This window comes from Ictidomys tridecemlineatus, chromosome 3 (genome assembly GCF_052094955.1).
Source record: "Ictidomys tridecemlineatus isolate mIctTri1 chromosome 3, mIctTri1.hap1, whole genome shotgun sequence".
In the NCBI taxonomy this organism is placed as follows: Eukaryota; Metazoa; Chordata; class Mammalia; order Rodentia; family Sciuridae; genus Ictidomys; species Ictidomys tridecemlineatus.
The window spans coordinates 207,147,580-207,174,867 of NC_135479.1; the positions used below are offsets into that span (position 1 = coordinate 207,147,580).

General features: G+C 47.7%; 1 protein-coding gene across 1 annotated transcript in view; it reads right to left on the reverse strand.

Annotated features, from left to right (window-relative positions):
* The window catches only part of Rcan1 (regulator of calcineurin 1), an 80,898-nt gene extending 60,364 nt beyond the window's left edge, over positions 1 to 20,534 (reverse strand). The window contains exon 1 of the mRNA XM_078044593.1: positions 20,101 to 20,534. Within this exon, the coding sequence (XP_077900719.1) occupies positions 20,101 to 20,343 (243 nt within the window). The 5' untranslated portion in view covers positions 20,344 to 20,534. The remainder of the gene's footprint in view (positions 1 to 20,100) is intronic.
* Between the last annotated feature and the right edge of the window lie 6,754 nt (positions 20,535 to 27,288).

The following is a 27,288-nucleotide window of genomic DNA, read 5'->3' on the forward strand; positions in this document are numbered from 1 at the left end:
CTGAGCACCAGTCCCCTTACTGGGCTCCCACAGGCTGGGGTGCTGAGCTTGTAGCCAGCACTTCCTCCTCCTGGAGCATGTGCAAGGAGATGATGGGTCACTCTTGATGGTCCCCGAGTGTAGATAACTGAAGGAAAGTTACAAGACTAGAAGGTGCATTTCCAAGGATGGTTCCAGGTCTCCCCAGGATACCCAAATCCCCAAGTACTCAAGCCCCTACATAAAATGCAGCTTGTTTGCATAGAACCTATGCATGTCCTCTTGCGTTGCTTTAAGCCAGCTCCAGAGGACCTGTAGGACATGACACAGTGCCAGTGCCCTGGGCATAGCAGTCACACTCCACTGCTTAGAAATGATGGCAGGTACAAAGTCTGTATGAGTTCATTACAGATGGGATTCTTTTTCCCAGAATACTTTCCATCTGTGGTTGTTGGGACCCAGGGGTACAGAACTCCCAAATACAGAGGCTCCACTTACCTGAGAAGCGTGGGTGGGTGCTTGTGGACAGGTAAAATACATCATTGAAACACAAAGCATAGCTAGCCGGTTGTATACTAGAGTCATAAGAATGACTGGATTTGACAGTCTAGAAACTTCTGGCCATGGTAATATTTCATGACTTGATCTGGGAGGTTGGGATAAGGGTTTGTTTGCGGACTAAAAACCCTCAGGGACCTGCGTCCGGTGATGCCTACCCGGCGTCAGGAGAAACTCACCAGGGCATACAAAGCGGTTTTCCTTAGGAAAACCAGGAAATCAAGACAGACCCAGAGCCAGTCCTCGATTCCTGAATATTATCCAGTGATGCTCAATACATACTTAAGCACCTACTTGTACCAGGCCAGTCTAGGAGTGGGAAGGAGCAGAGAGCGAAATGGAATGAAACTCCTGTCTGCAAGCCGTTCACACCTTAGTGGAAAGAGATGAACAGCAAAGAATAAAAGGTGGCACAGGGAAAAAGAAAGTAGGGCAGGGACAGAGAGTGCAGAGAGGGTACAAATGAAACCGGCTGGCTGAGAGGTCTCCCTGCAAAGGTGACAGGTTCTGAAGGAGGTTGGGAGGGTGGGGACTACCCGCAAGGAGGGAAGAGCCAGCACAGGACACGGGACACAGTGTACTCAGAGAACAACACGGAGGCAATGGTGAGGGACCCAGCAGCTACCCCGTGAGCACAGACACTGCCCAGCAGGCAGGACATGGAGAACCACGGCAGGTCAGAGCAAAGTGGAGGGAAGTTTCAGCTGAGCTTCAAGTATGACTGTTTTAAGAGTCAACGCCTCAAGTCCTTTAAACTGCCACTGAATTCTAAGTCTCATTCTTCCATCTATGGAGAAGAGGGGCTTTGGGACCCTCATGCGGTGGATCCTGTTGCGGTTGTGTTAACATCCAAAAGACCACTATTTTATCCAGGTCCACCGAACTTAAATACCACGCATGTCACTCATCCTCTCCCCACCTGAATCACAAGGGGCGTGAGTAACAGCAAGCTACAGTATGACAGCGTTCAGGCTGCAAAACTAGCCGTGTTCGCCAGCTCCACCACGGTGCTCGGTGTCCAGTGTGCCATACTACAGAACACGCACCTTGAATTACATGATCTAAGCAGTCAATCATAACTCAGTAAAGCTGGAGGGTGCCGTCCAGTGTATTGAAGAAGTGCCCCCCCAAAACCCTGCCAGAATCTCAGATCTATCTTTACCAAACCCTCCACTGAGTTTAAATAGATGAAAGAAAAATGATGAGTGGTGAGCAAACCTGAGGACACCACCCCCATTTGCCCAGGTCTTAACTTCCTTTCTGGGGAGAAGTTTAGTTTACAGGTGGGGGAGCGTGGATCCCAGCCTTGCCAGGCACTTGGGCAGCACGGCACACAGCTCTCCCGCCAGGCCTGGCACATTCCCACATTAGCTCCTGGTGATGGTGCCCAGCCACACACTCACACTCCTGTGGCCCTGTCCTCTGAGTGACTGGGCTAAAAAAAGGTCTGATAAACCCCAGGATCAGGAGGGCTACAGTTCTGAATATAAACCCTGTCAGAAGGGGACCCAGGACCACGCTGAGGGGACAAAGCCCCACCTTCCCAGCACCAGGATGAGATGCAAGGCAGTCCTGAAGTGGGACCATCTGCAGCATCGCCAGCCACACAAGCCCTGGGCTCCCTCCTCACCAGAGCCACCTTCCTGGGCCCAGGGCTCACCGCTACTCCACACCAGGACTCCAGGTCTGCAAGAGAATGGCTTACTAACAAACCCACATTGATTGAGGTTGCCTTCAAAAGTCAACAGAACCCAACCATCTGTTACTTGTGTCTTCTGATTCCAAGGAACAACCTTTTCTTGGCCGAGGCCGTCTGGTTCCTGACCAGATTTTCCTGTGTAACATCTGTTTTCTAGTGATCAATTTGGAGACATCAATCTACAATTACAGGAAAACCTCAACGGCTTGACTGAATTGGAGTGCCAGGAGGACGTGGGGAAGCACTGTGGTGCTGGCCCTTCATGGATACGGGAGGGAAGCCTGGGATGGGAACAGGGTCTGGGTACCCGAGGCTCAGAGCACTGGAGCCTCAGAGCGCAGTCCTGCACACCAGCTGCAGGGCACCAGGGAGAACTTCCCGCCTTCACTCTGAAAGGAGCTCCGTCTTCTAACGACACTTGATACTAGTTTATACAAACTAGGACATCAGATGATGTCCTCAAACTTGCTAGTTAGGAAGACATCATTATGAGATGACCTCATGAGAAAACTGGTCAGATGGAGGCATAGCAGTGAAGCATACAGTTTGGGGTCAAAAATGCTCAAACATTGGCAATTTCTGTGTTATGACATGACACTAACCAGCCCTCACCCAACCGCCACGCGCTTAGGGTGACTGGCACTGCCAGGACACCTGAGACTGTTCTCCCCAGGTACGAATCACCCTCGTCCAGCCCTCTCAATACGCTGTCACAATCATCAAGAAATGGAATCTTCATGAACAAGATGTGGGTGTGCTACTGGCTGAAGTGCCACCCAGGTCACAGCTTCCTGCCAAGCAAGGTCTACACATCTGCTGCCTTTCCCCGGAGCGGGCAGGGACAGCCTGGACTGAACAAGAGTCCTGCCTCCAATGTCAGATGGCCTGCCACCAAGGGGGCAGGCTTCCACGGGGGTGGGCCAGGGGCTCTGCTGCTGAGCCCAGCGCTGTGTGGAGGGAGGATACCCACCATTTCCAGGATAGGAAACCGGCTTAGTAAACAAGCAACTGGAAACTGTAGGGAAGGCTGAACCAGACCACCTCCGCTCTCGGGGAACGAGTGCCCAGTCTGGAGAAGCGCTGTGTGCCCCAGGGCGGCCACTGTCCCAGGCGGACCTAGAACTCTGTGACCATCGGGGAAAAACAGCTCCTTTCCACTTCTCCTTTCATGCTGGGGCAGGAGGGCTGGGGGGCGCCACTGCATTCCTACCCTGCTCATCGTGGGCAAGTGATTATTTTAGAGTTGTTGCCAAACAGGGGACGCAGATGTTCACAACTGACAGATGATATCGGAAGAGTGTCTTTCCTGACCCTTGCGTCAGAATGTGGACCTCGGAAAAGAAACAGTCCAACGGCTGAACGGGCGGAGGAGTGAACCCCCAGCCCACAAGAGGAAACGGAACCAGCCAGTGAGCACGTGGGAAAAGAGCGATCCTGAGTCAGAGACTGAAAAAAGTGAGACTGTCCCGTGGAAGAGGAGTGGGGCGCCCCTCTCTGGAAGCCTGGAGTAATGTGGGAAGCAAGGGATGAGACAGGCCAGGTGCCCGGCGAGGACAGTGAGAGAAAGGCAGGTGGTGCTGGGGGGAGAACAGGGCTTACAGTCAGACCACAGGTGTTTGTCCAGCAGGTACTGGCCTGGGGACAAACTCCCCAGGTCTGGGTGTCCTCCCTATAAAACACAAGTCATAACAAGGACACACCACGCAGGGATCCTGGGCATTGTGGACAGTGAGGGACCAGGAGGGCAGGCAGCAAGGGGTCAGGGCTGAGAACAAGGACTGGACCAAGACCGCCATGGTTCACCTCCCGCCCTCCCCCACTAGGCTAGGCAATGCGGAGCAAGTGACTTGACCTCCACAGTCCTCCACTTCTGCACCCAAAGAATGGTGATGAACCCAGAAGCCCCTTCTACCCTGGCTGGCACCTAGTAGGTCCTGAATAAATCCACTGTCGCCATTTCCCTTTTGAGGTGCACTGGAGGCAGGAACAGAGGGCCAGCAGAGAGGGAGGAGAAATTACCTAATTTTTAAGTTCTAAAAAAATGCCTCAAGGCTTTTCCCTGACCATGGAAACAAAATGGACCAGCACCTGCCAGGAGAATAGAGGCCTGGTGCTTTTGTGTCTGGTCCAGCTGTGCGTGACCTTTCAGCAAATCACAAACTCGCTAAGAGTACATGCAGCCCATCTATTTGCCACCAATCTCCGCGTGGGAGCCTGGGCACTGCAGGTGGTTGCTGTTATCTAATCTAATCTGGGCTGAGAGAAAAAAATGAGGGGTTTGCTCAGGCCCCCAGGAGGCAGGGTCCTTGACCCACCAGAGGCTGACTTCGTAACTGGCAACCAGATCCGGGTATGTACGTGGCCTTGGCTGACTGCGGGGAGGAGCAACTCTGCTCCCCAGCACCCACAAACCACTGCGGGAAGGGCTCCAGTGGATGCCCCGGTACTCAAGGCTCTGCCATGGAGCCCAGGACCTGCAGTGGCCAAGGAACCCGCCACCACTCTGCAGACAGGACACACTGTGCTCTCGCCATGAAAGGGGCCCCCTCTCAGTGACCCCAGCACAGTCCACAAAGACCCACGTTCTTGTGAGGCAGGCCCAGGGACAGAGGGAAACTGCTTCCACACAGGAACCTCAAGGGCACTAGGGCCTCCTGAGGATGCTGGAGCCCAAGGCCTGCACCCTGGGGTGCTCTCAGTCCCCTCCAGAGAGGCAGACACAAGACCTGACACACAGCCAGGCCTCCACCTCCCAGTCCCTACCCTGGGAGAGCCTCTGCAGTGCTGAGGGAAGTGACTCGGCCAGACATGGTCACTGAACGCGCCCAGGCCAGCCGGGCTTGGAGGGAGTCGGTGCGGCTCGGGCATGTGTGCTGCTGCTGTTACTGGTCTGCACACGCCAGGACCCTGGCTTTTATGTACAGAGGAGAAGTGGAGTGTGAGGAGCAGAGCTGGGGTCAGAAACAGCGAGATGCCTGAGACCAAAATAAGGGGCCTCAACCTCTCTGGGCACGCGGAGTGGCCACCAGGTCCTTCTAGCACCAACAGCACACACTCCCATGGTATAAATGAGGAACACGCTCCCCACCAGCAGCTACCAGCCATACGTGGCTATTTCCATTAAGATTGGCTAGACTTCAAATTAAAAATTCAGTTCCTCAGTAGAACTAGCTACATTTTAAGTGCCTGTGGCAATTAAAATTAAAATTAATTAAAATATAATAAAATCATAAGTTAGATTCCACAGTCACATATGCCACACTTCAAGGCTCAGTGGCCACATGTAGCTAGTGGTTGCCACACGGAATATTTCCATCTGGGTTCAGAGTTCCACTGGGCAGACTCTGGCCTGCAGATGGAGATGTGTGGAACATTCTTGCAGCCACTTTAAAGAATTGTGTGCTAGGTTAGAACCTATATAAAAGTAACAAAGACAGCCAGGTTTGTTCTTGTATATAACCCGTCTAAAACGGGAAGATACTCATCAAAGATGCATGAAGGTGAGTTAACTACCGCATACCCTCCCAAGCTTACAACCAAAGGTGAAGCACCAGCGTTTCCCTAAGACAGGATGCTCATCTGCTGCTTCCATAATTCAATGCTGATGTATCATTTGTACAAGAAAACAATACACATGTAAGTTTGTAAAGAAGATGGATGGCAAGATCATCATTATTTAATTATATATTTGGAAAATGCAAAAGATTGAACAATAAGTTGTACATAACTAATCAAAAATTCAAATCGGATCCAAAATCCAAAACTTTTTGAGTGCCAACATGACATCTCAGAAAATTTCACAAGATGCGTGGTAGTCAATACACAGAAGCATTAAACATATAAAATTGCCCTTGGGCTCTTCTATGTATACATACAACATATGAACATGAAGCATAAATGAATTTTACAGTTAATATTGGATCCTATCCCCAAGAAATCTCACCAAATATGAACAAATATTCTAAAATCCAGACTCCTCTGGGCCCATGCTAAGAGACATGCAACCTGTATTAGAAACGGCAAAAAGACTAAAGTGTGGGGTGCAGCTGGTTACAAAGCTAATTCTTAGAAACACATTTCATTTCCTTTATGTGAAAACACCACAAAGGTATGGGAAAAAATATCTCATTTTAATGCATTTCTTAAGTTTACATAAAAATATTACACTGGAGGATCTAAAACATAAATACAAACTAAAACCAATAGGATCTATACAGAGAAAACTTCAAACCTATACTGAAAGCTGGCTTAAGTAGGTAGAACATTATAGGAACATAATATGTAAATATGTCAATTAACTCTATAAACCAAACAGGTAACTATAAAGAAGAAAACCAGAAGCCTGAACTCACTTCTTATGCCACAATAGCAATGAATTAAAGGCAAACAACAAATACAAAAATGTAAAAATACTGGAAGAAAACATATTCCTATACACTTTGGCCTAGATACGTGACAAACTCAGAAGTCAGGAAGTGACATTTCTTGCACTTAAACCACAAATAAAAATAATAAAATTTTGTGGGTTAAAAATATCACAAAATCAAGTGGTTACCTGGAGAAAATATCTGTAATATGTGTGATAAAGAACTGATTTCCTTAATAAACAAAAAAATGAATTAAGATTCTTAAGTACAGGAAAAATTCACTCAAAAGGCAGTAAATTATAAGCAATCAATTTACAGAGAAAAAAAAAGCAACAAATGACCAATGAGCATAATAAATGGTTAACCCTGAACCTAATAAGGAAAAGCAAATTAAAACAAGGAGATATTATTTTGTATGTATCAAAGATCCTGGCAGTGATTCGAACTGATTTACAATTCTGGCAAGAATGTGGAGAAAGAGGAATTCTTATGCCATGCTGGTGGTGATACAAATCAATATAAACATTCTGGAAAGCAAACTGACAATATCTATAAAAATGTAAAATAACCATATCCTCTGACTGAGAAATTCCACTGGAGAAATGCATCTCATAATTTACTCACTTAAGCAAACTAAGATGTATATGCAAGAATGCTGCTTGGAACATGGTTTATAATAGGAAAAAAAAACTGAAATGACCTAAATGTTCATCAATAGAAAAAACTAGTTTAACTGGGTTATGTTCTTATAATGAAACATCCGTCAGTCAAAGGAAATGCAGAGTTCATTGGAAAGACAAACAAGGCAGGTAGCAAAATAATAATATTCAACACAGTACTATGTAATACTGTAAACACATACACTTGTTTATCTCTGTACACACCATACATGTTTCTGTGTAAAACTCCGCAGAGGTGACCTCTGAGGAACAGGCTGAAAGAAGACAGTGGAGGACTTCAGGAAATGCTTGTCTTCTTATTTCTTGTGGCCAACCATTGCTTTTATAATGAACTATTTTTCAACTCACAGAGCAATGTAAGCAAGTATAATAACCTATAGTTGGTGCTCAGCAAATGGTACTTATGAGTTGGCACTAGTCACTACCCGGTGTCCCTCAAGAGCCTTATGGCAGCACAGGCAGACCTAATTTGACTGGTGCTAACTGCTTGCAGAAGTCAGCCTGGAATGGCTGTGCAGCCGGCAACGAGGGTGGACAAGGTGTGGGTCATTCGGAACTGGCCCCAGGATCACACTATGCCAAAGCCCCTCCTTTCAACCTTCAGCCCCTTACCCCTACCCCACACCTCTCTATGACACCATTATCTCACAGTACTGACTGGGGACAGACTGACTGTTGGGTGACATGCCACTGCAGGGTAAGAATCGTGTTTTTGAAGACTGGCTGGTTTAATTAAAAGCACAGCGGGGCGCTGGGCCGCAAGCAGACAGCCTGCCTTTTGCCATGGAAAGTCATCTTCCCTGGCACAGTCTGATGGAAACCAGGACAGCACTCAGAGATAAGAAGGACAGCAAGGTGATCTGGCCCGCTTAGGACCTGATATGGACAGGACCCAGACACCTGTCATCAGGTGCTAGTGGCTGGCTGGTGCAGGAGGTGCAGATGTCGCAGATGATAATGGACTTCTGGAAAGGCCTGTCTGTGCCCTAGAGGACATTCAAAGCACAAGGAGAAAAAGGGGAGGGAAGGAGAGAGAGACCCTCACCCCACACATGGACGTTCATTTTTCAATTATAGGATTTTTTTTTAAAATTGGGCTAGGAAGTCTAGGATTTCCTCTCACCTACTATAATGATTTTTACTTTATAGTTTCTGAAAATTCAGTTAATTTGATATCGATTTTTTTTAAAGTATTTAAGTTCTTCAAATATTTTCAACTTTGTAGGAAAGCTCATTTCACATTAAGCAGCCTTTTAATAAGGTCCCAACATATTATGGTGAAATTACAGTTTATTCTAAGCATTTACAAGTGATAATGAGTCATGCTAATCTGATGGTATTGTATGTTTTACTATAATATTCTCAACATTTGAAAACACCTAAGTTTGTTTATTTCTCACAAACACATACCCCACTGTAATGATTTAAAGCCTCAAACACTTGGTCTGAAATAATTGATGCAACTTCTAAAGGTGACTAAGTTACTCCTGGGAAAATAAGTCTTCCTGGTTAGCATACCAACAGTAACAATATTTTCATTTTTATGGTCGTTTCACTTTCAGTGCTCCACAAATGGCAGAGAAGTTACTTGCCCAAGAAGAAAGAGCCAGTGGCTGGTGGAGCTGGGATCTGAATCCAGGCTGACTGGACTCTTGGGCACAGCCTCCTAATTTCCATAATGGCATAGCCTCCTAACGGGGACAACTCTGAACTGAGGGCAGTAGTGGTCCATAAGGAAGGTGGGCATGCAGGGTGTGTGTGCACACACCTCACCCACGCCTCCGCTCTTAGCAGAGCCAGAAATCTAGTAAGACTAACAACTAGCGGCTTGAAAAGCTGCAAGTGGGTGGCCCTGCCATGCAACTCCTGTGCTCATGGAGAGAGAATGAAGGATGTAACAACTGAACAAGCAAACAAGAATTAAGTGGGGACCTAATACAAGACCCTGAACCATATACTCACTGACATTAAAGACTATTTTCTGAGCATCTCCTGTCTTCAGATGCTATCATGAACACTGCCACAGCATCCTAGTGGCAGAGGCACCATCTAGACCTCTCTGTACTCAATGGGTCAAGCATCCCTGATCCAAAAATCCAAAGTCCAAAAGACTATGCAAATATCTCCAAATCCAAAAAACTCCAAATCTGAAACAAAAAGTTCCAAGCATTTCAACTTTATGAAGGTGAAGCTGCTCGAAGTCCCAAGCATAGCCCTCTAGGTGGCTCCTCCTTGTCAAGCCTTGAACACAGGACACAATGTGCCCTGCGCTCCTCTGTATAACTGCAGGAAGTTGTCAACTCAACACACAGCCTGTTATCCCCAGCCAACCTCACCTGGGTTGGAAAAGTTCCATCTTGGATTCAGCTTTCTAGAGATACCGAATGAGTCCTGAGTCACTTTCCAACCTGTGCAAGTATCCGCAGGCCAACTGGTGTATGGCAGCCCAGTGAATCTTCCTGATGGGTGGCCTGTTTTCCAGGCCTGCAAAGCAGTTTTACAGGTAGTTGAGCCAGACCACCTGAGATCCTCGGGCTAGGATGCAAAAGTGGAGTTGAGATCTATCCAATTCCCTGGAATCTCAGCTCCAGTCCAGGCTCCCATCACTACATGGCCTGAGCAGGAGTCGAATCATCCCATTCAAGAGAGCAACCCCCATCACATCAGTCTGGTGATCTACCTCCCAGCAAGAGCTTCTCCTTTCAAAGTAATTTAATTGGAACCTAATACTGGAAGTCTGCTCACAAATCCCCAGTATCTCTGAAATCGTGTGTTTTCAGGAGTGAGTTCTTTCTTTGCATTTTTTTTCCCCTTTTTCTTTCTCTTTTTGCATGGTGCTGGGAGGGAACCCAGCGCCTGGCGCATGCCAGGCAAGTGCTGTACCACTGAGCTGCACCGGCGACCCTCTCTGCATTTTCTCAGGCTGATCATTTTGAGTGGTGTTTCAAACAAGCTGCATCAAATCAGAATACATGCGCTATAGCACAGGTGGGTGGGAGTCATTCCTTTAAAACGTCGTCTCCCCTTTAGGTGAACACAGCTCCCTGATTTCAGATTCCCCCCAGAGAGACATCTTCACCCGCAGTAGGGAAAAGCCACCATCAGGAAGTGGCTTCTCACTTGTGTGGTTTTTCTGAATGGGAGATGGGACGTATCACTCCTTTTTTAAGTTTAAATGACAACTTATTTCTTTGTGCCATAAGAAATGACTTCTCCTTTCCTTCTGAAAACACTTTCTGTCTCTGATGCCTGAAATAGTCTAAGCCAACAGCAGGACCCAGGGCAGAACACACAGGAAGTTGCTTCCCCCTGCTGGTGACCACTGGTCTTTTGAACACCCTCAGTACAAAGCTCTCTGTTCCCTCCATGTGCAGGAACACCCTGCCCTTTGACAGCCCCCTAGTTGTGTCCTGGAGACAGGCCTTTCCCATGTGTTGCCGGTTATCCAATTTCTGGCTGGCTTGGACTCTAGACATGGTCCTGTAATTTGTGGGCTCCAAGTTCCTTTGTGTTGGTGGGAAAGGGAAGACATTGTTTGACACAGAATTAAGTGAGCTGTTTAAAACCAGGGGAAAGGAGCCCCAGCTTCAGTTCTGGTTCTGCCCATTCCACTGAGCACTCCTGAGGCCATGTCATTGCCCCTCTGAGCCTGAGCCACTCATGGGAGAAATGGAAGGCCCTTCCTGCCATGGGACTCAGAACCCCAGAGTCAGGAGACTAGGAACCATGGAACTCTATGGTGCTTATTACTTTGTAAAGGGAGAAGTGGTCTCCTTTACCTGTATAAAAAATAGTAATAATAATAGCATCAATTTTAGAAGTTTTAGGAAGGATTACTGAGTGTGGGGTGCCTACCTGTGATCCCAGCAACTCAGGAGGCTGAGGCAGGACGAGTGCCAAGTTCAAGGCCAGCCTAAGTAATCTGGCGAGGCCCTAAGCAACTCAGTGAGGGCCTCTGAATAAAAAATTTAAAAAGGGCTGGGGATGTAGCTCAGTGATAAAGCACCTCTGGGTTCAATCCCCAGTAACCCACTTCCCCCCAAAAGGAAGTTGCATGAAATATTAAATGAGACAATGTACAAAAGATATTTAGCACAATTAGTAAGTGTTAAGTACAGTATTTATAATTAATTATATAACTGCTAATTTTGTCACTACCCACACATAAGAGTAGAAATAGGTGCTACCAAGAATTTCCCCAGCTAAGCACAGTGACACAAACTCACAGTCTCAGCTACTTAGGAGGACGAGGCAGGAGGATCACTTGAGCCCAGGAGTTCAAAGACAGCCTGGGCAACATAGCAAAACCCCATCTCAATCAATCAATCAATTAATCAATCAATCAATTCATTCCAGGACAATAGGCAGAAACCAAGACAGCCAAACCCTGACATATTATCATTCTATTAATAAGGTAAAGCTACCATGACATTTGGAAAAGTCTCCAGTAATTGTCAGATTTTTAAATGTTTTTTAAAAGCATTTCACTTCAATGTTCTGGCACTGAAAGTCATCTTTGGCAAACCTTCAAATGGTAACTCAACAGAATTGCTGCTGGCTCATTTGATCCCTCTGACACGCACGGGGTCATTATGGATCAGTCTTACACGAATCCCCAAGATCTAAACACACAAAGCTGGAATGACTGAAATGAACTTTCTCTTTAGCCACAAACCAGCAGACAGTGCTCAGGGGGCTGAGGCAGGAGGACTGAGAGTTCGAGGAAGCACAGCAGGGGTGTGGGTGGGAGGCTGGAGAAGCTGAGTGGAAAAGAACTAGAACCACAATGAATGAACTCTCTTTTTGAGCAAACTCCTACTTGGAAAAGCCTGACTGAAGCAGTGGGGGTGTGGCCCCTGGGGTAGAAGAGAGCTGAGCCATTCAGTCTGAGGAGCCAGAAAGGACCTCAGGGATTATCTAATTCAACTGCTTGACTGACAGCTGAAACACAGGAGGCCTGGGGAGGGCGAATGAGGTGCCCAAGGACCACAGTGATCTATAAAGCTTTTAGTTAGATTTACATGGCATGCATGATATCATCAGAACTAAGTTTGTGTCTTCCTGCTAGCCTGTGAATTCCAGGAAGGGAGAAACGTGTCTGTCTGCGGGCAACACAGGAGGCTGGGGCCTGGGGGGTCAGCTGGTTTGCCTGGGGTCCTGCAGCTGGTCATCAGCCAGCACAATGCTGGGAACAAGGCTGGTACTTAAGGCGTATTTGTTGAGTGAAAGATCAGAATGAGTGGAGGACGCAGCTTTGCCCGGCTTAGCAACCCAGCTTTGCTTCTGCTTGAACACAACATGTTCAAGGCTGCCACTGTGCCTAGTGCACAATGAGCACTCAAGATAGCCAAGAGTAAAAACACAGGGCCAAAGGAATAATGGAGGTGTAACTGCATGAACCTCAGTTTCCTATGGATAAAAATACATTCTCCATAGAGCTGTCCTAAGACTTAAATAAGATGCAAACGAAAAACCCATAAGAGGCACACGAAAACCCATGTGCATTCCCATCTCACTGAGAAACAAGGGGCACAGCTCCAGAGTTAGCTAAAGCTGGGTGTGAGCCACAGGACCCATACCTCCCAGCCGTGTGACCTGGAACGGGTCTCTTGGACGATGCCTGGCCACATGTATACTTATATACTGATGGTACAAAATAAAGCACTTCATACTAATAAATGGAAACTTTTATTGTCTTAAAAAAAACCCACAAAGATTAACATAAAAATACAAGGATAATTATTATAGACAACATTTGTATCTCAACTCCAAATTCATGTGTTAAAGCCCCAACAGGATTAGTGTCCTTACAAGAAGAGGTAACAGGGTTTTGTGTCTCGGCCCACACAGGAAAGACTATGTGAGGACACAGTGAGAAGGGAAAGAGCAGACCCAGAACCCAGCCGAGCTGGCACCCTGACCTCAGGCTTCTAACCTTCAGAACTAGGAGAAAGTGAATGTCATTTTTAAGCCCCCTAATCTTTGGTGTTTTGTGATGGCAGCCCAAGCCGACCAATACGGTAATAAAGTAAGTCAATCTATTGTTATATTCGAGAGGAAAAATCCAAAATTAGCTCTCTGAATTAAATAACATTTTTGTCTTCTAATTCTAAATTCAGGCCAACCTCAAATACCTCTCTCTACGGTGCTAATTACGATTGCTCGTGGGAATTTCATACTGCATCCGCCAAAATTAGCAACAAGAGGAAAAGTACTGGACCTTCCAGCATATCTAAACCAAGGGTTCAGTGTCTTGAGCTCTCTCAGAAATAAGGTAGATAACAGCTTTTGGTGATTCAGGAACTTGAAAATCTAGCTATCACCCCACCAATCAGGTATTGTATGTTAAGTTGTGGAGGCTAGAAGTGTATTCTTTTACACTGTTGAATCTAAAAAGAAAAAATCAGATTAGAAGAAACCTTAATAAGCTTCTCCCCCCTGCTGGGGTTGAACCGGGGTCTCTTGCGTCCTGGGCAAGTGCCCTATACTGAGTTACATCCCCAAGCTCTCAGTCGTCATTCCTGAGCATTAGCTAAGTTGGGAGATTGAAGGTAATTAACAGCCCTCTGATGTTATATCAATGAGCCACGGTCACACCTATTGCCATGGTATAGCCCCTCCATGCTCAGAGAACATGGCCAAGTCATCCTCTGTCCTCTTCATGGCCAGCCCTTGCAGTCCTGAGGGAGGTCAGTGTCTACAAAGGGGACGCTCTCTCACAACTCAACTGCATTTCAAGTGACTGGCCAGCTCCCACAGCCCTTGAGGTGAACCCTTATGACTGTGCACAGAGCGTGCCCACCACCACCAGGCTACCCACGCTCCACGCACTCACAGACCTGCACACCACCAGGCCCTCGGTGGCATGCAGGGGAAACAGTGATTGTGTCATCTGATGACATTTTTTAAAAGGAAAGAAACAAAGAGACAAAGGCAACAGCCTGAACTACAGGCACAGGAACCAGCAGCCGGCTCTCTCTATTCTACTCTATCACAAAGCCTCTTTTTCCTTCCCTTATGTAATTGTCCCAAGCCTTGAAAAGTCAATCTGTAGTTGCAGACTGTAACATTTAAAGCCATTGCTACTGAAGTAAAAAGGCTCTGAGCAAGGGAGGGTGTGGACCATGCTCTTGTTAGTGGAGAGGAGGAGGAAAGGAATTAAGAAAATACCTGTGGGTGTAGCAGGCACTGATTTATTAAGAGTCAGAAATTCTAAAATTAGGGAAATCGTGGGTAAGTTCTAAAACGTACCTTGCATCTATGTAATGTGTGAACTTTTAAAAACACAACCAAATAAACTGAACCAGACCATATTGGATATCAGATCACTTAAGGGAAGACTTGATCCATAATTTAAGTCTGAGAAACCACACGTCTCACCCTCCTACTAGGACAAAAAGTGAAAATGCCTAAAACTGCCTGATTTCCCACTGTCACTCTCCTGCTAGGATGTCACATTTTACCGTGTGCTGCGCTCACTGACTGACAGGAATGGGCAGAAAGACAACCACGGATACACAATCTCAGGCAGAGGCTGTGCCCATCAGCTGTGCCACCTTCCATCCTCAAAACCCCTCAGTCATCAGAGTGCCACTAAAGGATGTCTTATTACCAAAGTCAGCTTTGGGAGGCGAGTCTGTGATTTGCCCTTGGGTGCAGCATATAAAGGCTTAAGGGAGGTAGACCATCCCTGGGTAAAATGGGCTTAAGCCCTCCTGCTGACCACAGTCATCCTGCTTTCAGGCTTCAGGGTCAAACAGCAGTCCAGGAGAAGGCATCCTCCAGTCCAAGAGCCTGGCTCCCATTAGAGACTCAAAGAACTCAAGGTACAGACAGGCTGTCATCTATCTGGCTAGAGTAGGAACCTGGTCACCAAGTATTCGGTTACCTTCAAGATACAGCCATGCCTAGGGTGGCCCAGACCCTTCTACTGGGGTAATGGTCTTCGACTGTGACTGACAAAACCACCTGGAGCCTGCCATGGGAATGGGAATGTCACAAGGTCCTGGAGACTCTAAGGGACACTTAGAGTGACAGAACCAACCTGCGCAGGCCTCCTGATGGAAGAATTCAAGGATACCACTGAAACTCCCTCTTTACCAATCAGAACATTGTGTTATTAAAAGAATCAAGGAAAGTAGCTACCACAAATCTTTAGTAAGCATTTTTTTTAAGTATATATAAGTATATTCTCTAGAATAGATCTTTGTGATTTTTCTGACTTAGCCTTCAAGCAACACTCTATCAGTCAGATAAATATTCATATTTCAGACAACCAAAAACGGGTATGTGTTTCCACTGCTATGTGGAACTCCACTCACTGCTTCTAATAGAATACTATTTGAGAACTCTGAAATTCCTGGTCACCTTGATGATGGTGGAGTAAACTCTTACCCTAGAGAACCAATAACTAGCCACTGCCCACAGTGCAAAGCATATGCATATGCAGTTACTGGTTCAAAGCACTGCTTTTCTTTCTGAAGCAGAACAATGGTTCACAAAAGTAGTAGTTACAGACAAAGAAAATAATCTTACATTTATAAAGTTTTCATTAATTTACAATGATATTAATCTAATAATATAGTTTCAATTATTGTTAGGTAAAAACTTAACTGAGTCATTATAAATTATTTACATTATTGATGATGATCCAGCTAATAAAGATGATCTCATTTATCAGATCAGACATTAATAATTACAGAACAGCTTCTGTAAACTCTCAAAGGAATCAGTAGGTCAGGGCAATTTCTGTTTGCTTTTGAGACTCAGATTACAGAATCATAGGAGGCTATATGCAAACAAGCTTGAGAAAGTCTTTTTCTGCAGGCTGTTTCTCTCCACAGTGGCCCCCAGCCGACTGGCTGTGGACAGGGGATGCCAGCCCACAGGCGTTTGCAGTTCATCATCTGTCTACCCAAGGTGAACACTACTACTCTAAAGCACACCCAACGGTGACACGCTACCCTGAAGGAAGACTGGCCTAAAACACTAAGGCTTCAGGTTGAAGCTCAGAAGCCACATCTTCCCAGAGGGCTGGTTTTAGCTAAATGAGAAAGGACCCACTCTCTAGAAGGCTTACCAATGACATCCCAAGATGTGGCTCTGGCTCCTGGATTGCCTTACTGCCCAAAGCTATTTGCCTCTGGGGACTGAGACCCCTTAGCCCAGTGGGTTCTTGTCTTCCCCTACTGTTGTAAATCTTACAGGACTTTGCAAAGGGGCAACCAGGGCAGGAAGCTCCTCACAAGCTTCAGAAGAAGAAGGGGGCTCTCTCCACTTCCCATTACCAACACAGAACCTATAGCCATCACCCTCCAAGCTCCCCAACCATGGCAGCAGCCCCCAGCCTGCCTCTCCACTTCTCTCCTGCCCACTCATCTTTCTTCCCCACCTGGCCTTGCAGTTAAGATGACATCTGAACTGTACCATAGCCCCATCGCCCTCCAAGGAACCTTTCCTGGCTGCCCCCTGACCTCAGCCACCACCTCCCCACCTCCAATTCAACACACCTGGGACTCCTCGCCTTACCCAGAGTTCATCCCTGCACTGAACTCCAGCATTTGCCATTCCCTCTGCCTGGAGCCAGCCACACAAAAATCACCCTATCAACCCAGTTCAAGCTGCACAGAGGCCTTCCTGGGCCAACCAATCTAAAGAGGCTCCAGGCTGAGGCTTCTGTGTGTCCTTCTACCCACACAGTCCCCAGAGCCACTCTCTGCCCTCCTCTGGGCTCTGGAAGGCTGACTCTTCCTACGGACTCTACAGCTTGGGCTCTCTCGTCTCCTGGCTGCTCACTCAGTGCTACTGAGGTTGGAGACATGGGTACTTCCCTTCCCGACTGGGCCTCAACACCTCAAATGGGCAACTTTGAAGTCTAGCTCCTCCCCTAGGTTGCAGCCACACTGCTTCCTGACATCTCTTATGGATTCCCTCAGGGTCACCCAGCAAACCAGTTCTTCAGGAAGACCTCTTGAACCGCCAAAGTGATTGATCCTGCTAGGACCCGACCACCAGGACCCAGCCCCCCACCCTGTCACTCTCTTCATTAACAGCCATGTCTGCAGCTGTGTCTATCACTACCATCAACCCTCCGTCCCCTCGCGCACCACATCTGCAGAGTCTACCAGTCATGAATCAAAATTAATTTATCAGCACTGAATAGGTAAAGACTTTCTTCCTTATCATTACTCCTGAAAAAAGTACGCATACCAATTATTTACAGATCATGTTGTGTTAGGTATTAAAAGTAACTACAGGGGCCGGGATTGTGGCCCAGTGACAAGTGGCTCAGTACTTGCCTAGCATATGTGAGGCACCGGGTTCAATTCTCAGCATTGCATATAAATAAATGAATAAAATAAAGGTCCATCAACATCAAAAAATATTTTTTTAAAAAAAGTAACTAGAGATGCTAGGCGTGATGGTGCACACCTGTAATCCCAGTGGCTCAGGAGGCTGAGGCAAGAGGATTGTGAGTCTGAAGTCACCCTCAGCAAAAGTGAGGTGCTAAACAACTCAGTGAGACCCTGTCTCTAAATAAAATAGGGCTAGGGATGTGGCTCAGTGGTCGAGTGCCCCTCAGTTCAATCCCTGGTACCCCCCATAAAAAAAGGAAAGAAAAAGAAAAAAAGTAACTAGAGATAATTTAAAGTAGTACTTAGGTTATATGCAAATGTCATGACTTAAGCACATAACATGGACTTTTAGTACTAAGGGGTTTCCTAGAACCAACAATCGCCATGTATACCAAGAGACAACTAACTGTATCTACAAGTGCCTTGTTCACTTGCTTTTTTAGGATCCACCTCTTCCCCAGTCACTAGAGCCCAAGCTCATAAAGGCAGGGAGCCTGGCAAGTTCACCACTGTCCTCAGGCCAAAACCATGCCTGGAACAGGGCACCAGTCAACACAGAGAATGCACAAATGGGACACAAGCTAGCCCAGTGTGTCCACTCAAAGCACTGCCCATGGGTGAGGCCTTCCCCAATCAGCTGATGGACAGCCACCACCTCCATCCCTCCCAAACGTCCGGCCCCAAGTCTGTTCTTCCCTATGGCACCGTCATCTTCTGATATATTTGACATTTGTTTATTATCTGCTTCCTCCAACAAAGATGTCAGTTCTCAAAGCAAAAATTCTAATGTAGTCACTGATGTAGCCTCAGCTCCTAGAACAGCTCCTGGCCTACAGCAGAGTCCCAATAAAGATTAAAATGAAGAGCTGGCTAAGTGGGCCAATCTTTAAATGAAGCAGTTTGGGGCCTGTTCCTGACACTGGGAAGAAAATGAAAACTATGAATTGCTGGACACCCAGCAACTCACTTGACACCCAGAAATTCATCCAGTAACTGCACTGGACACCCAATACAGTTTTACATGACTTGATCTTACTCCAGGGAATGGCCTGGGACCCCCTAAGAAAGATGCTTATCCTACCCAGAGAAGAAGCACTTTATTTTTTGTTTTATTTATCTATCTATTATTTGGTACTGCAGATTGAATCCAGGGCACTTTACCACTAAACTACATCCCCCGTCCTTTATTTTTATTTTATTCAGTAAGTAAATAAATAAATAAATAATAAAAATATAATTTGGTGACAGGATCTCTCTAAGTTGCTGAGGCTGGCTTTGAACTTGCAATTCTCCTGACATGGGTTCCCCAGTGGCTGGGAGTAGAAGCCAGGCATTAGCCACTGCTGCCTGAGAAGAACAGGTTTGAGAGTAAGATGAGGAAGACCCTGTGTTGCTGACAGTTGTTGCTCTAGAAAGCATGCCCAGAAGTTGATGTGGCCATTATAAAAACCTTTCTGAAAGTAAATGGGCAAATAAATTATAAATAAATGAGACGAAGGCACACCGTTCCCTTTCCACAGTAGTGTTCCTCTTGGCAGCAGCTTCAACTACATACAGTTCATTGACAGTGCCTGTGGACCCAGAGCCAAGCCTGAAAGCATTGCTTTTTTGACAGCTGCTGTCTTAACGGGGCAGCTATCAAAGGCAGGTTTCATTCTGCAACGCCTACACTGTCCAAATTTTATTCTGCACAATAACTGAAGATTGGAATAAATTCCTCCTCCCCACCACCATCATTGATTACTCATACTTGCTCTCTCACCCTCCAAAGTGTCTAAAAATGTGCGGATTGGGGGGAGGGGGATCAATTCCCAATGTACTGAGTGTCCCTGGTGGTGGCATGTCACTCCTTCAAGGGAGCTAGATTCCTGGCTAAATATCCGAAGGGTTTTAAAAATGGTCCCCTTCCCCCTAACACCATTCGACCAAAACTGGCCAACGAACCGCAGGATAATGAGCAACCACGGATCCTCACCCAAACACTGGCTTTTCTTCCAATCGTGCAGATTGAGAATGCAGAGACGTCGTCGTATTTATGAACAGTGAGTCACGTCGCCGCTCAACGTCTGTTTCCTCCTCCCTATGAATGAGGTGACCCCCCTCCCCTACCGAGTAAATGCAGGGCTGTGGCTAACGCCCCAGGGGGGCGACAGGAGCTGCCCGGCCGTTCGGGTCCTGATTGTCACCACCCGAAAACCCACCGGGCGCAGGGGCGTCGCTGGGAAGCAATAGCCAGCCCCGGCCGAGCGGAGCGGAGCCGCTGAAGACCCGCTTCGAGAGCTGCGCGCGGCCGGCAGGGGCTCGGGGACTGGGGACCCGCGGAGCGCCACCCCGGGGGCAAGGGCCCGCGTCCGGGCGTCCCGGGGTTGCCATCCGCGGCGGACCTCGGCGCTGCGACCCGCTTCCTCGGGGCAACAAGTGTCCGCCCTCCGCCCCGACGGCCCGCCCGGCCCAGCCCTCACCCGGCACAGGCCGTCCACGAACACCCGCGGGTCCAGGTGGCAGGCGATAGTGGCGCTGGGCAGGTCCTGCAGGTCCACCTCCTCCATCTCGCAGTCGATGAAGCTCCAGTCGCCGCCGCCCTCATCGGCCTCGACCGCCCCGGAGAAGGGCGCGAAGGGCCGCAGCGTCACCCCGGGCCGCGCCCGCGCCTCGGCCGCGTCCGCTGCCGCCCCGAGCCGGGGCCCGGCCACGCCGTCCTCCATCCCCGCGCTCGCGCCCGCGCGCCCCTGTGCGCCCCCGCCGGCTGCGCCGGGCTCGCGCGCCGGAGCCTAGCGCTCTCTCCTCCGCGCCGCGGCCGCTGGCTCCCGGTTAACCCCCTCGGGATCGCGCGGCTGCCGGCCGCCGGCTGTCACCACGGTTCCCTGAGACGCGGCCTCCAAGCGCCCGCCCCGCCCGCCTCCATCCAGCGCGGGAGGGGCAGAAAGCCCGCGCGGCCCCCGCCCGCCCAGCCCAGAAGGAGGAGCTCCGGCGGGTTCTGCGGCGGTCCCTTTAAGGCCGGCCCCAGCTGGATTACCGCGTCCGGCCCTTCCCGGAGAGGAGACCAATAAAAGAACGGGATTCTCATCAGGTGATCCTCATTCACCGCCCCAAGCCTGAAGCCTAACCGCGACCATATTTGTCATGGGCAAAGGCCTGTAGCTGGTTCCTTTCTGGAGGCTAGTGGTGCTTACTGGAGGATGCCAGGCAGGGTCTTGGCCCTAGGGCCCTTGGGTCCTTAGGCTGATGGCTGAGCTGGCAGCGCTCAGGTTGCCGTGCGGTGGTGTTTGGAAACACAGGGGCCAACATTTGAGGGAATTCAGGGAGATCTTAAGCAGTTATGCATGCTTAACCTTGTATTACCAGATGCAGTTGCAAATAAGGGACTAGACTGTGATACCAACCTTACTTTTATATTTCGATTTGTTAGTCATTTTATCAGCCTCCAAAATTAATATAATTAGAAGGAATTCTATTTTTAATTACCTTTATGTACTATGCTCGACATTGATCCTTGCTTTTGGTGATTTTTATAAAATGAAAACAAGAGAAGCTCAAGAGAATTCCTTCACATTAAAGGACAATGTGAGTCAAAGAAAACTTGGGTGTGAATTTCAGCTATGCTGTTGATTACTTGGACAATCAGTTCACTTGCTCAGGAAAAAAAAAATGAGGCCATATGTAAGAAGAATCCAGTAAGTGCTCATATGAATGGCAGCTGTATTTATGCGGTAAGTTCTTTTGGAGAATGTAATACTAGATCTGTATTTTCTCCTGATGTAGGTATGTCCTCTAGTTAGGAAATTCAACTGGTTATAATTAAAAGTGCACCCAACTAACAGCAGAGATTTACTCAGAACGCATCATGGGTGAAGTTCTGTGTCTGCCAGTGTGATATCTTGGAACTTAAGTCCAAGAGGAGTAGTTGGACTCATGCAGAGAGAACTGGTAAGTAGTGAGATGTGAGGATATGGAGAAATTGGAACCATTGTATAAAGCTGGTGGGAATGTAAAACTATGCAGCCACTTTGGTAAACAATGTGGCAGATCCCCAAAAAAGTTAAATGTGGAGACCACATGACCCAGTACTTCCTGTTCTAGGTTTATACTAAGGAGTAAAACCATATGTCCATTCAAAAACCTGTGCACAGAAGTGTATAGCATCATTATTCCTAACAGCCCAAGTGTTCTTCGGCTGATGAAGAGGTTCACCAGGACTACAGTCCTACAATGAAATATTATTCAGCCATATAAAAGAGTGAAGTCCCCATGCTTGTCATCACGCGAATGGGCCTTGGAAACATGCTAAGGAAAAGAAACCAGTCACAAAAGGTCACATGCTACTCCACTTATCTGCAGAATCCAGGATAAGCAAACACTAAGACAAATGTAGATTTGCAGTCACCAGGGGCTGGAGTGAGGGAAAGAGAATGTCTGCAAATGGTGTGTTTTCTTTTTCACAATATTGAAAATCTTCAAAAATCGACTGTAGTGACGTTTGCACAACTCCTTGGATAATACTAAAAATCACTGAATTGTATTTTTATGCCAAGTGAATTATTTCTCAATAAAGCTGTTATTATTTTTTTTTTAAGGGAATGTGATAAATGCCACACGGGATTAGGGTGGATGACATTGCAGAGTTGAAAACTCTCTGTAAACTCTAGCCAGACATTCTGAAAGGGTAACAAAGGGGATGAGGCGCCAGTTTTGGAAAAACTCGGCCCAGCCAAGCAGTTGCTGGGTGGGTCTGTGTTGTTTTTGTCCTCGGGACAGTACACTGTCTCCTTGCCGGCTTACTGTAAGCCACTTGCTTAGGGCACACAGCGTGCTAAGCCTGTGAGGGGAAGGAAAGCCCCAGCAAAGCAGAAAGCCAAAGGTAGCCAAGCAGACCATCACAGACGGCTCTCCAGTGCATGGAGACAGAGCCAGCAACGACAGCCTCAGGCAAGGGGCACAGGCTACACATACGTCACTGACTTGGAATGCAGCAGGTCATTGCTGGCATACAGACCAAGTGGGTTTCCATTTCTCTCCCTTCATCCTCCCCAGGCAGCAAAGGGTGTGACATTTCTTATCTCTCCAACTGGACCCATATTAATATATCTATATATTATTATCCAATAATGATGCCAGCTTCTTTTGTAGTTCTTAATTAATGGGTGTGCACACAAGCTAGCTCAGATGGCGCATGCCCACCCACACGGCCACCCCCCCCGCCCCGCCCACATACACACACGCAGGTGCTAATACTGCAGATTCTCAGAACTGAGGCTCAGTGAGCTCGAATGACCTTCCCCTAGCAAACAGGCAGCAAAAGGCCAAGGCTCTCGTTCCCACGATGCCGCTACCCTTTCGTTCTACAGCAAAGAGAAAAGTAAGAAGGAGCCAGAGAAATTTGGCAAAAAGTAGAGAAGAGGCAGAGGAAAGAGAGGTAGGGGGATTGAGAGCAGAAGGTAAGAGATGTTTGACACTCAAAGTGGGGACCAGGGCTGATGATCCTAAGGGAGAAGAACTGAGCCTCCCCCAGGTCCTGAGATACAGGACCGTGCTGGCACGACACTTGGGAAATAGAGCACTCTCAAAATATCAGGGCCAAGTAAAAGAAAGCTCTCCATCGACAGAGTTACCATCATGCCTTCCACATCTGAGTACCCAGGACGCTTGCCCTACGGAAGTGGGTGTTTTAGAAATCAAATCTCCTATTTCTCTTTCCGCATAGAAAATAAAATTGTATAATAATTGTCTTCAGCAAGAAAGACTGTACCTGTGGTTTCACTGACAGTAACCCTTAACTCCAACAATCAGTGAAGGAGACCAGAGAGAATCTGGCTCTCACCTGCAAGGGTGGAATCCAAGGAAAACTTGCTCCTTAACACAATCACAGAGGTTTCTAAAGGTGAGATCCATGGAACCTGGGGTGATCTTTTAAGAGGCTGTGCCTCCATAAACCATGTGCAAATTCCTCAGGCACCAGCTGTAGCCATGGAAGCTAAGCTCTATCCCTGCTTCACCATCTAACTGGACATTGGCTTAAAGCAGCAGATTGGGTGTAGATCTTTAGATACCCAGAAAAGAAAGGAGCCCAAAGCGGTAATGAATGGCTCTCATTTTTTTTTAAATGGGGGAGGCACACAAATTTTAATTAATGCATCATCCTATCCCCGCCATTCATTTCCTCTCCTTATACTTCCTTCATGTCAGCCATTGCAATTACCAAAAAGAAAAAGAGAGGAGTCACTCCGAAAGCCCTGTTTGGTTATTTTTGCGCTTAGCACCTGCCTCTTACATCTATAACAGCCCAGTTATGCAATCGTGCCTAGGAGGGACAAACCAGCCTATTCATTGGCCAGGTGGGAAAGTTTTGCTCTACTTTCAATTGCTTCCTATTTGTTCTGGAAATTGAAGGGAGCCGTGTGCAGTAGGCACTTGCTGAATGCCTATTAAATGAACCAGAGGCATTTCTGCACATTCCAAGGAATTATAGGCATTTCAATTTTTTTATTTAAAGTAGAAGTTAAATTACTGACTTTGAGTGTCTGCTTTTACTTGGGAATGAACTGTTCCAAAGACTGTTCCAACAAATAGACCCTTTGACTAACTCAATCAGAAGTTTCTCTTCTGTTACTATCTAGTAAATGAATAAAGTATCATGCTATTTGCCTGTTGTTCTTGTTTTGATTTGTTTTATTTTAGAGAAAGGAACTTCTTTCTCCTCCTCAAAACATTCTTTTTTTTTTTTTTTTTTTTTGGTATCAGGGATTGAACCCAAGGTTGCTTAACCACTAAGCCGTATCCACAGTCCCTCTTCTTCCTTTTTCTTTTTTTGAGACAGGTTCTCACTTAATTGCTTAGGGCCTCACTAAATTGCTGAGGCCAGTTTTTGAACTTGCAATCCTCCTAACTCAGCCTCCCAAACCGCTGGGATTACAGGTGCGTACCACTGTGCCCAACTCAAAATTCATTCTTAAAACCTGCTCTTTAAAACAAAAACAAAAAATCTTGTTACATTTGATGGTCTCCTGATGCTTTTTTTAATTCGAAAAACCTATTATAAATTCAGTTTGGGAAAAGTACTAGAATTTGGTTACTTTGCCTTTCCAAGTTTGGAAAGGAAATTCACTGACTTTTACATTTCTCTAAATTCTCTTCTAAATGTGTTGACACTCCTGATTTTTATGTGAGTTAGGATTCTCTGGCTGTGAGAGTAAGAACCTCTGAAGCCAGTTTAAACAGGAAGGAATTTAAATCAAGGATGTAGGGCATCTCATGGAGACAAGTGCCGGAGCGTGGCCAGGCTTCCCTTGGTCTAGAAGCTGGACCTCGATGCTGTCCAGAGCCAAGCCTTCTCTGGGGGCTGTTTGAGACCACCAGAAGTAAGAGGTGGGCTGCTGGGCACATGGGGTCGGCTGAAGTGGGCAGCGAGCATTTCCACGTGCCCTCCTTGTCCCAAGTGCCCTCCTGTCCTCCTGCAGCAGCGCCACACATCTCCCGGGTGCCTCCAGAAGCCAGCCAGACCTGCACTGGCCTGTCCTCCAGTTCTGTCCCTTACTCTCTCTGCAGGGGAGTCACACGAGCTCCCGGTGTCTTGAGTATGAGAAGAGGACATGTGTGGCCTCCCAGCAGAGGTATCATAGAGGCTCACCATGGTGTCTGGCCAGTGCCTGGCGCAGAGAAGGGCCTCAGAATGGCAGGGTTAGAATTCTCACCCTCCGTGTGGAGGCTCCCTTCTCTTCCACTGTCTTTCAACAACATGATAAATAGACCTCTGCCTTCATCCAGCTCCTAGGGAGTCAGTAGCAAGGCAGGTCTGGGTCCGGACCAATTAGCCTTTGGCTTGCTCTGAGTTCTTCCTCTACGGTGAGTCGAATGGTCCAAGAATGATTCGCCCCACTCCACACCCAGCCTATGGACGGCCTCCCTTGGAAGCCACTGTGTATGTTAGGAGCTCGTGTCCCGAGGTCTCGCCAGCATCAGTGTCACTATGCCAACAGGAGGGAGGGATGTCTTTTTAAGGAAAGGGTGCCTTTGGTGCCCCTCCTGGTCCCTTTCCTCGGGATCACTGTGGGGATGGGTTCCTTCTTTAACTCCGCCCCCTGGGGAAGAAGTCTGAGTTGTGATTTCGCCTAACCATGCCTGGTGTGTTGATGATGACCTCATGTTCATACCTGCACAGCACTAAGCCACCCGACTTGACTGAGGCGACTGCCAGTCTCATCATTGTTCTAGGTCATCCTATATAACACACACAAAAGAGGCAAAAATCCCTGCCTTCATGAAGGGTACTTTCTACTGGTGATGGCAGAAGTGGGGACAAATGGACAATGAATTTTAAAAAGTAAATATAAACATGCAGATAGATGTTGTGTGTGGTTATAAGTGCCAAGGAGCAAACAATAAAGCAAGGAAGAGGGATTGGAAATTGGGGGGGTGGGTGGGGGTGATTTCAACTGATAAAACCAGAGAAGATGACAAGAAAGGGAGAGAGTGCCACGTCTGCTTCTGGAAAGGAACATTCCAGACAGAGTAGCGAGTGCAAAGGCCCTGAGGCAGCAGTGACACAACCTATGGAAGGCCGAGTACAAAGGATTCCTCCTGGGGCTGAGGCAAGTGGTCAGGGGGTGAGCACTTTGAAGTCAGGGAGGTGACAGAGCAGAGCAGCTAGGCTCTGTAGGGCACAGGAGGACTGTGGGTTTCATCCTCATTGAGACAGGAAACCAGTGAAGGGTTTGAGCGGACATCCCCCACTTTATTGTCCCTCTTCTCTACCTTTTGCTGTGTTTCTCCAGCTCCTTCCTACTTTTCTCTTTGCTGAAGAACTAAAGGGTAGAGGCATCCTGGGTGGGAACGAGAGCCTTTGCCTTTTGCTGCCTGTTTGCTGAGGGAGGGTCATTTGAACTCACTGAGCCTCAGTTCTAAGAATCTGCAGTACTAGCACGTGTGCGTGTGTGTGTGTGTGTGTGTGTGTGTGTGTGTGTGTGTGTGTATACACCCATTAATTAAGAGTTACAGCTGGGCACGGTGGCACATGCCTATAATCCCAGTGGCTCTGGAGGCCGAGGCAGGAGGATCGCGAGTTCAAAGCCAGCCTCAGCAAAAGCAAGGCACTGAGCAACTCAGTGAGCCCCTGTCTCTAAATAAAATACAGAATAGGGCTGGGGCTGGGGCTCCATGGACAGGGGCCCTGAGTTCAATCTCCGATAGCCCCCCAAAAAAAGGAGTTACAAAAGAAGCTGTTATTGTTAGCGTGACGGATCTGGTTGGAGAGATAAGAAATGCCACCTTCTTTGCTGCCTGGGGAGGAGGAGAAGAGAAGCGAGACCCCCACGGTCCGGGTCCACGTGGTCTGTGTAGTCCAGGGCGTTGGCCTGAGCAGCCGCGGGGAAGGACAGCCTCACCTGGACAAGGTGGCTGCAAGGGGCCGGGTTGTGTTGGGGCCCACTTTGGGGCATTTTAGTCTTGAGAAGCCCTTGGGCCTGAAGGTGAAGTCGACCAGGAGCCGGTGTCTGGCATCTGAAGTTCAGGCAGAAGCTAGAGGTGGGCATTCCAGGGGTTCAGCTTGGGGCCAGAGAGGTGCCCTTGGGAGTGAATGCGGCTATGGAGGAAAGAGCCACGCCTGGGGTGGGGAGCAGCCAGCGGTCAGCAGTCAGTGCCATTGGTCACCCCCCACC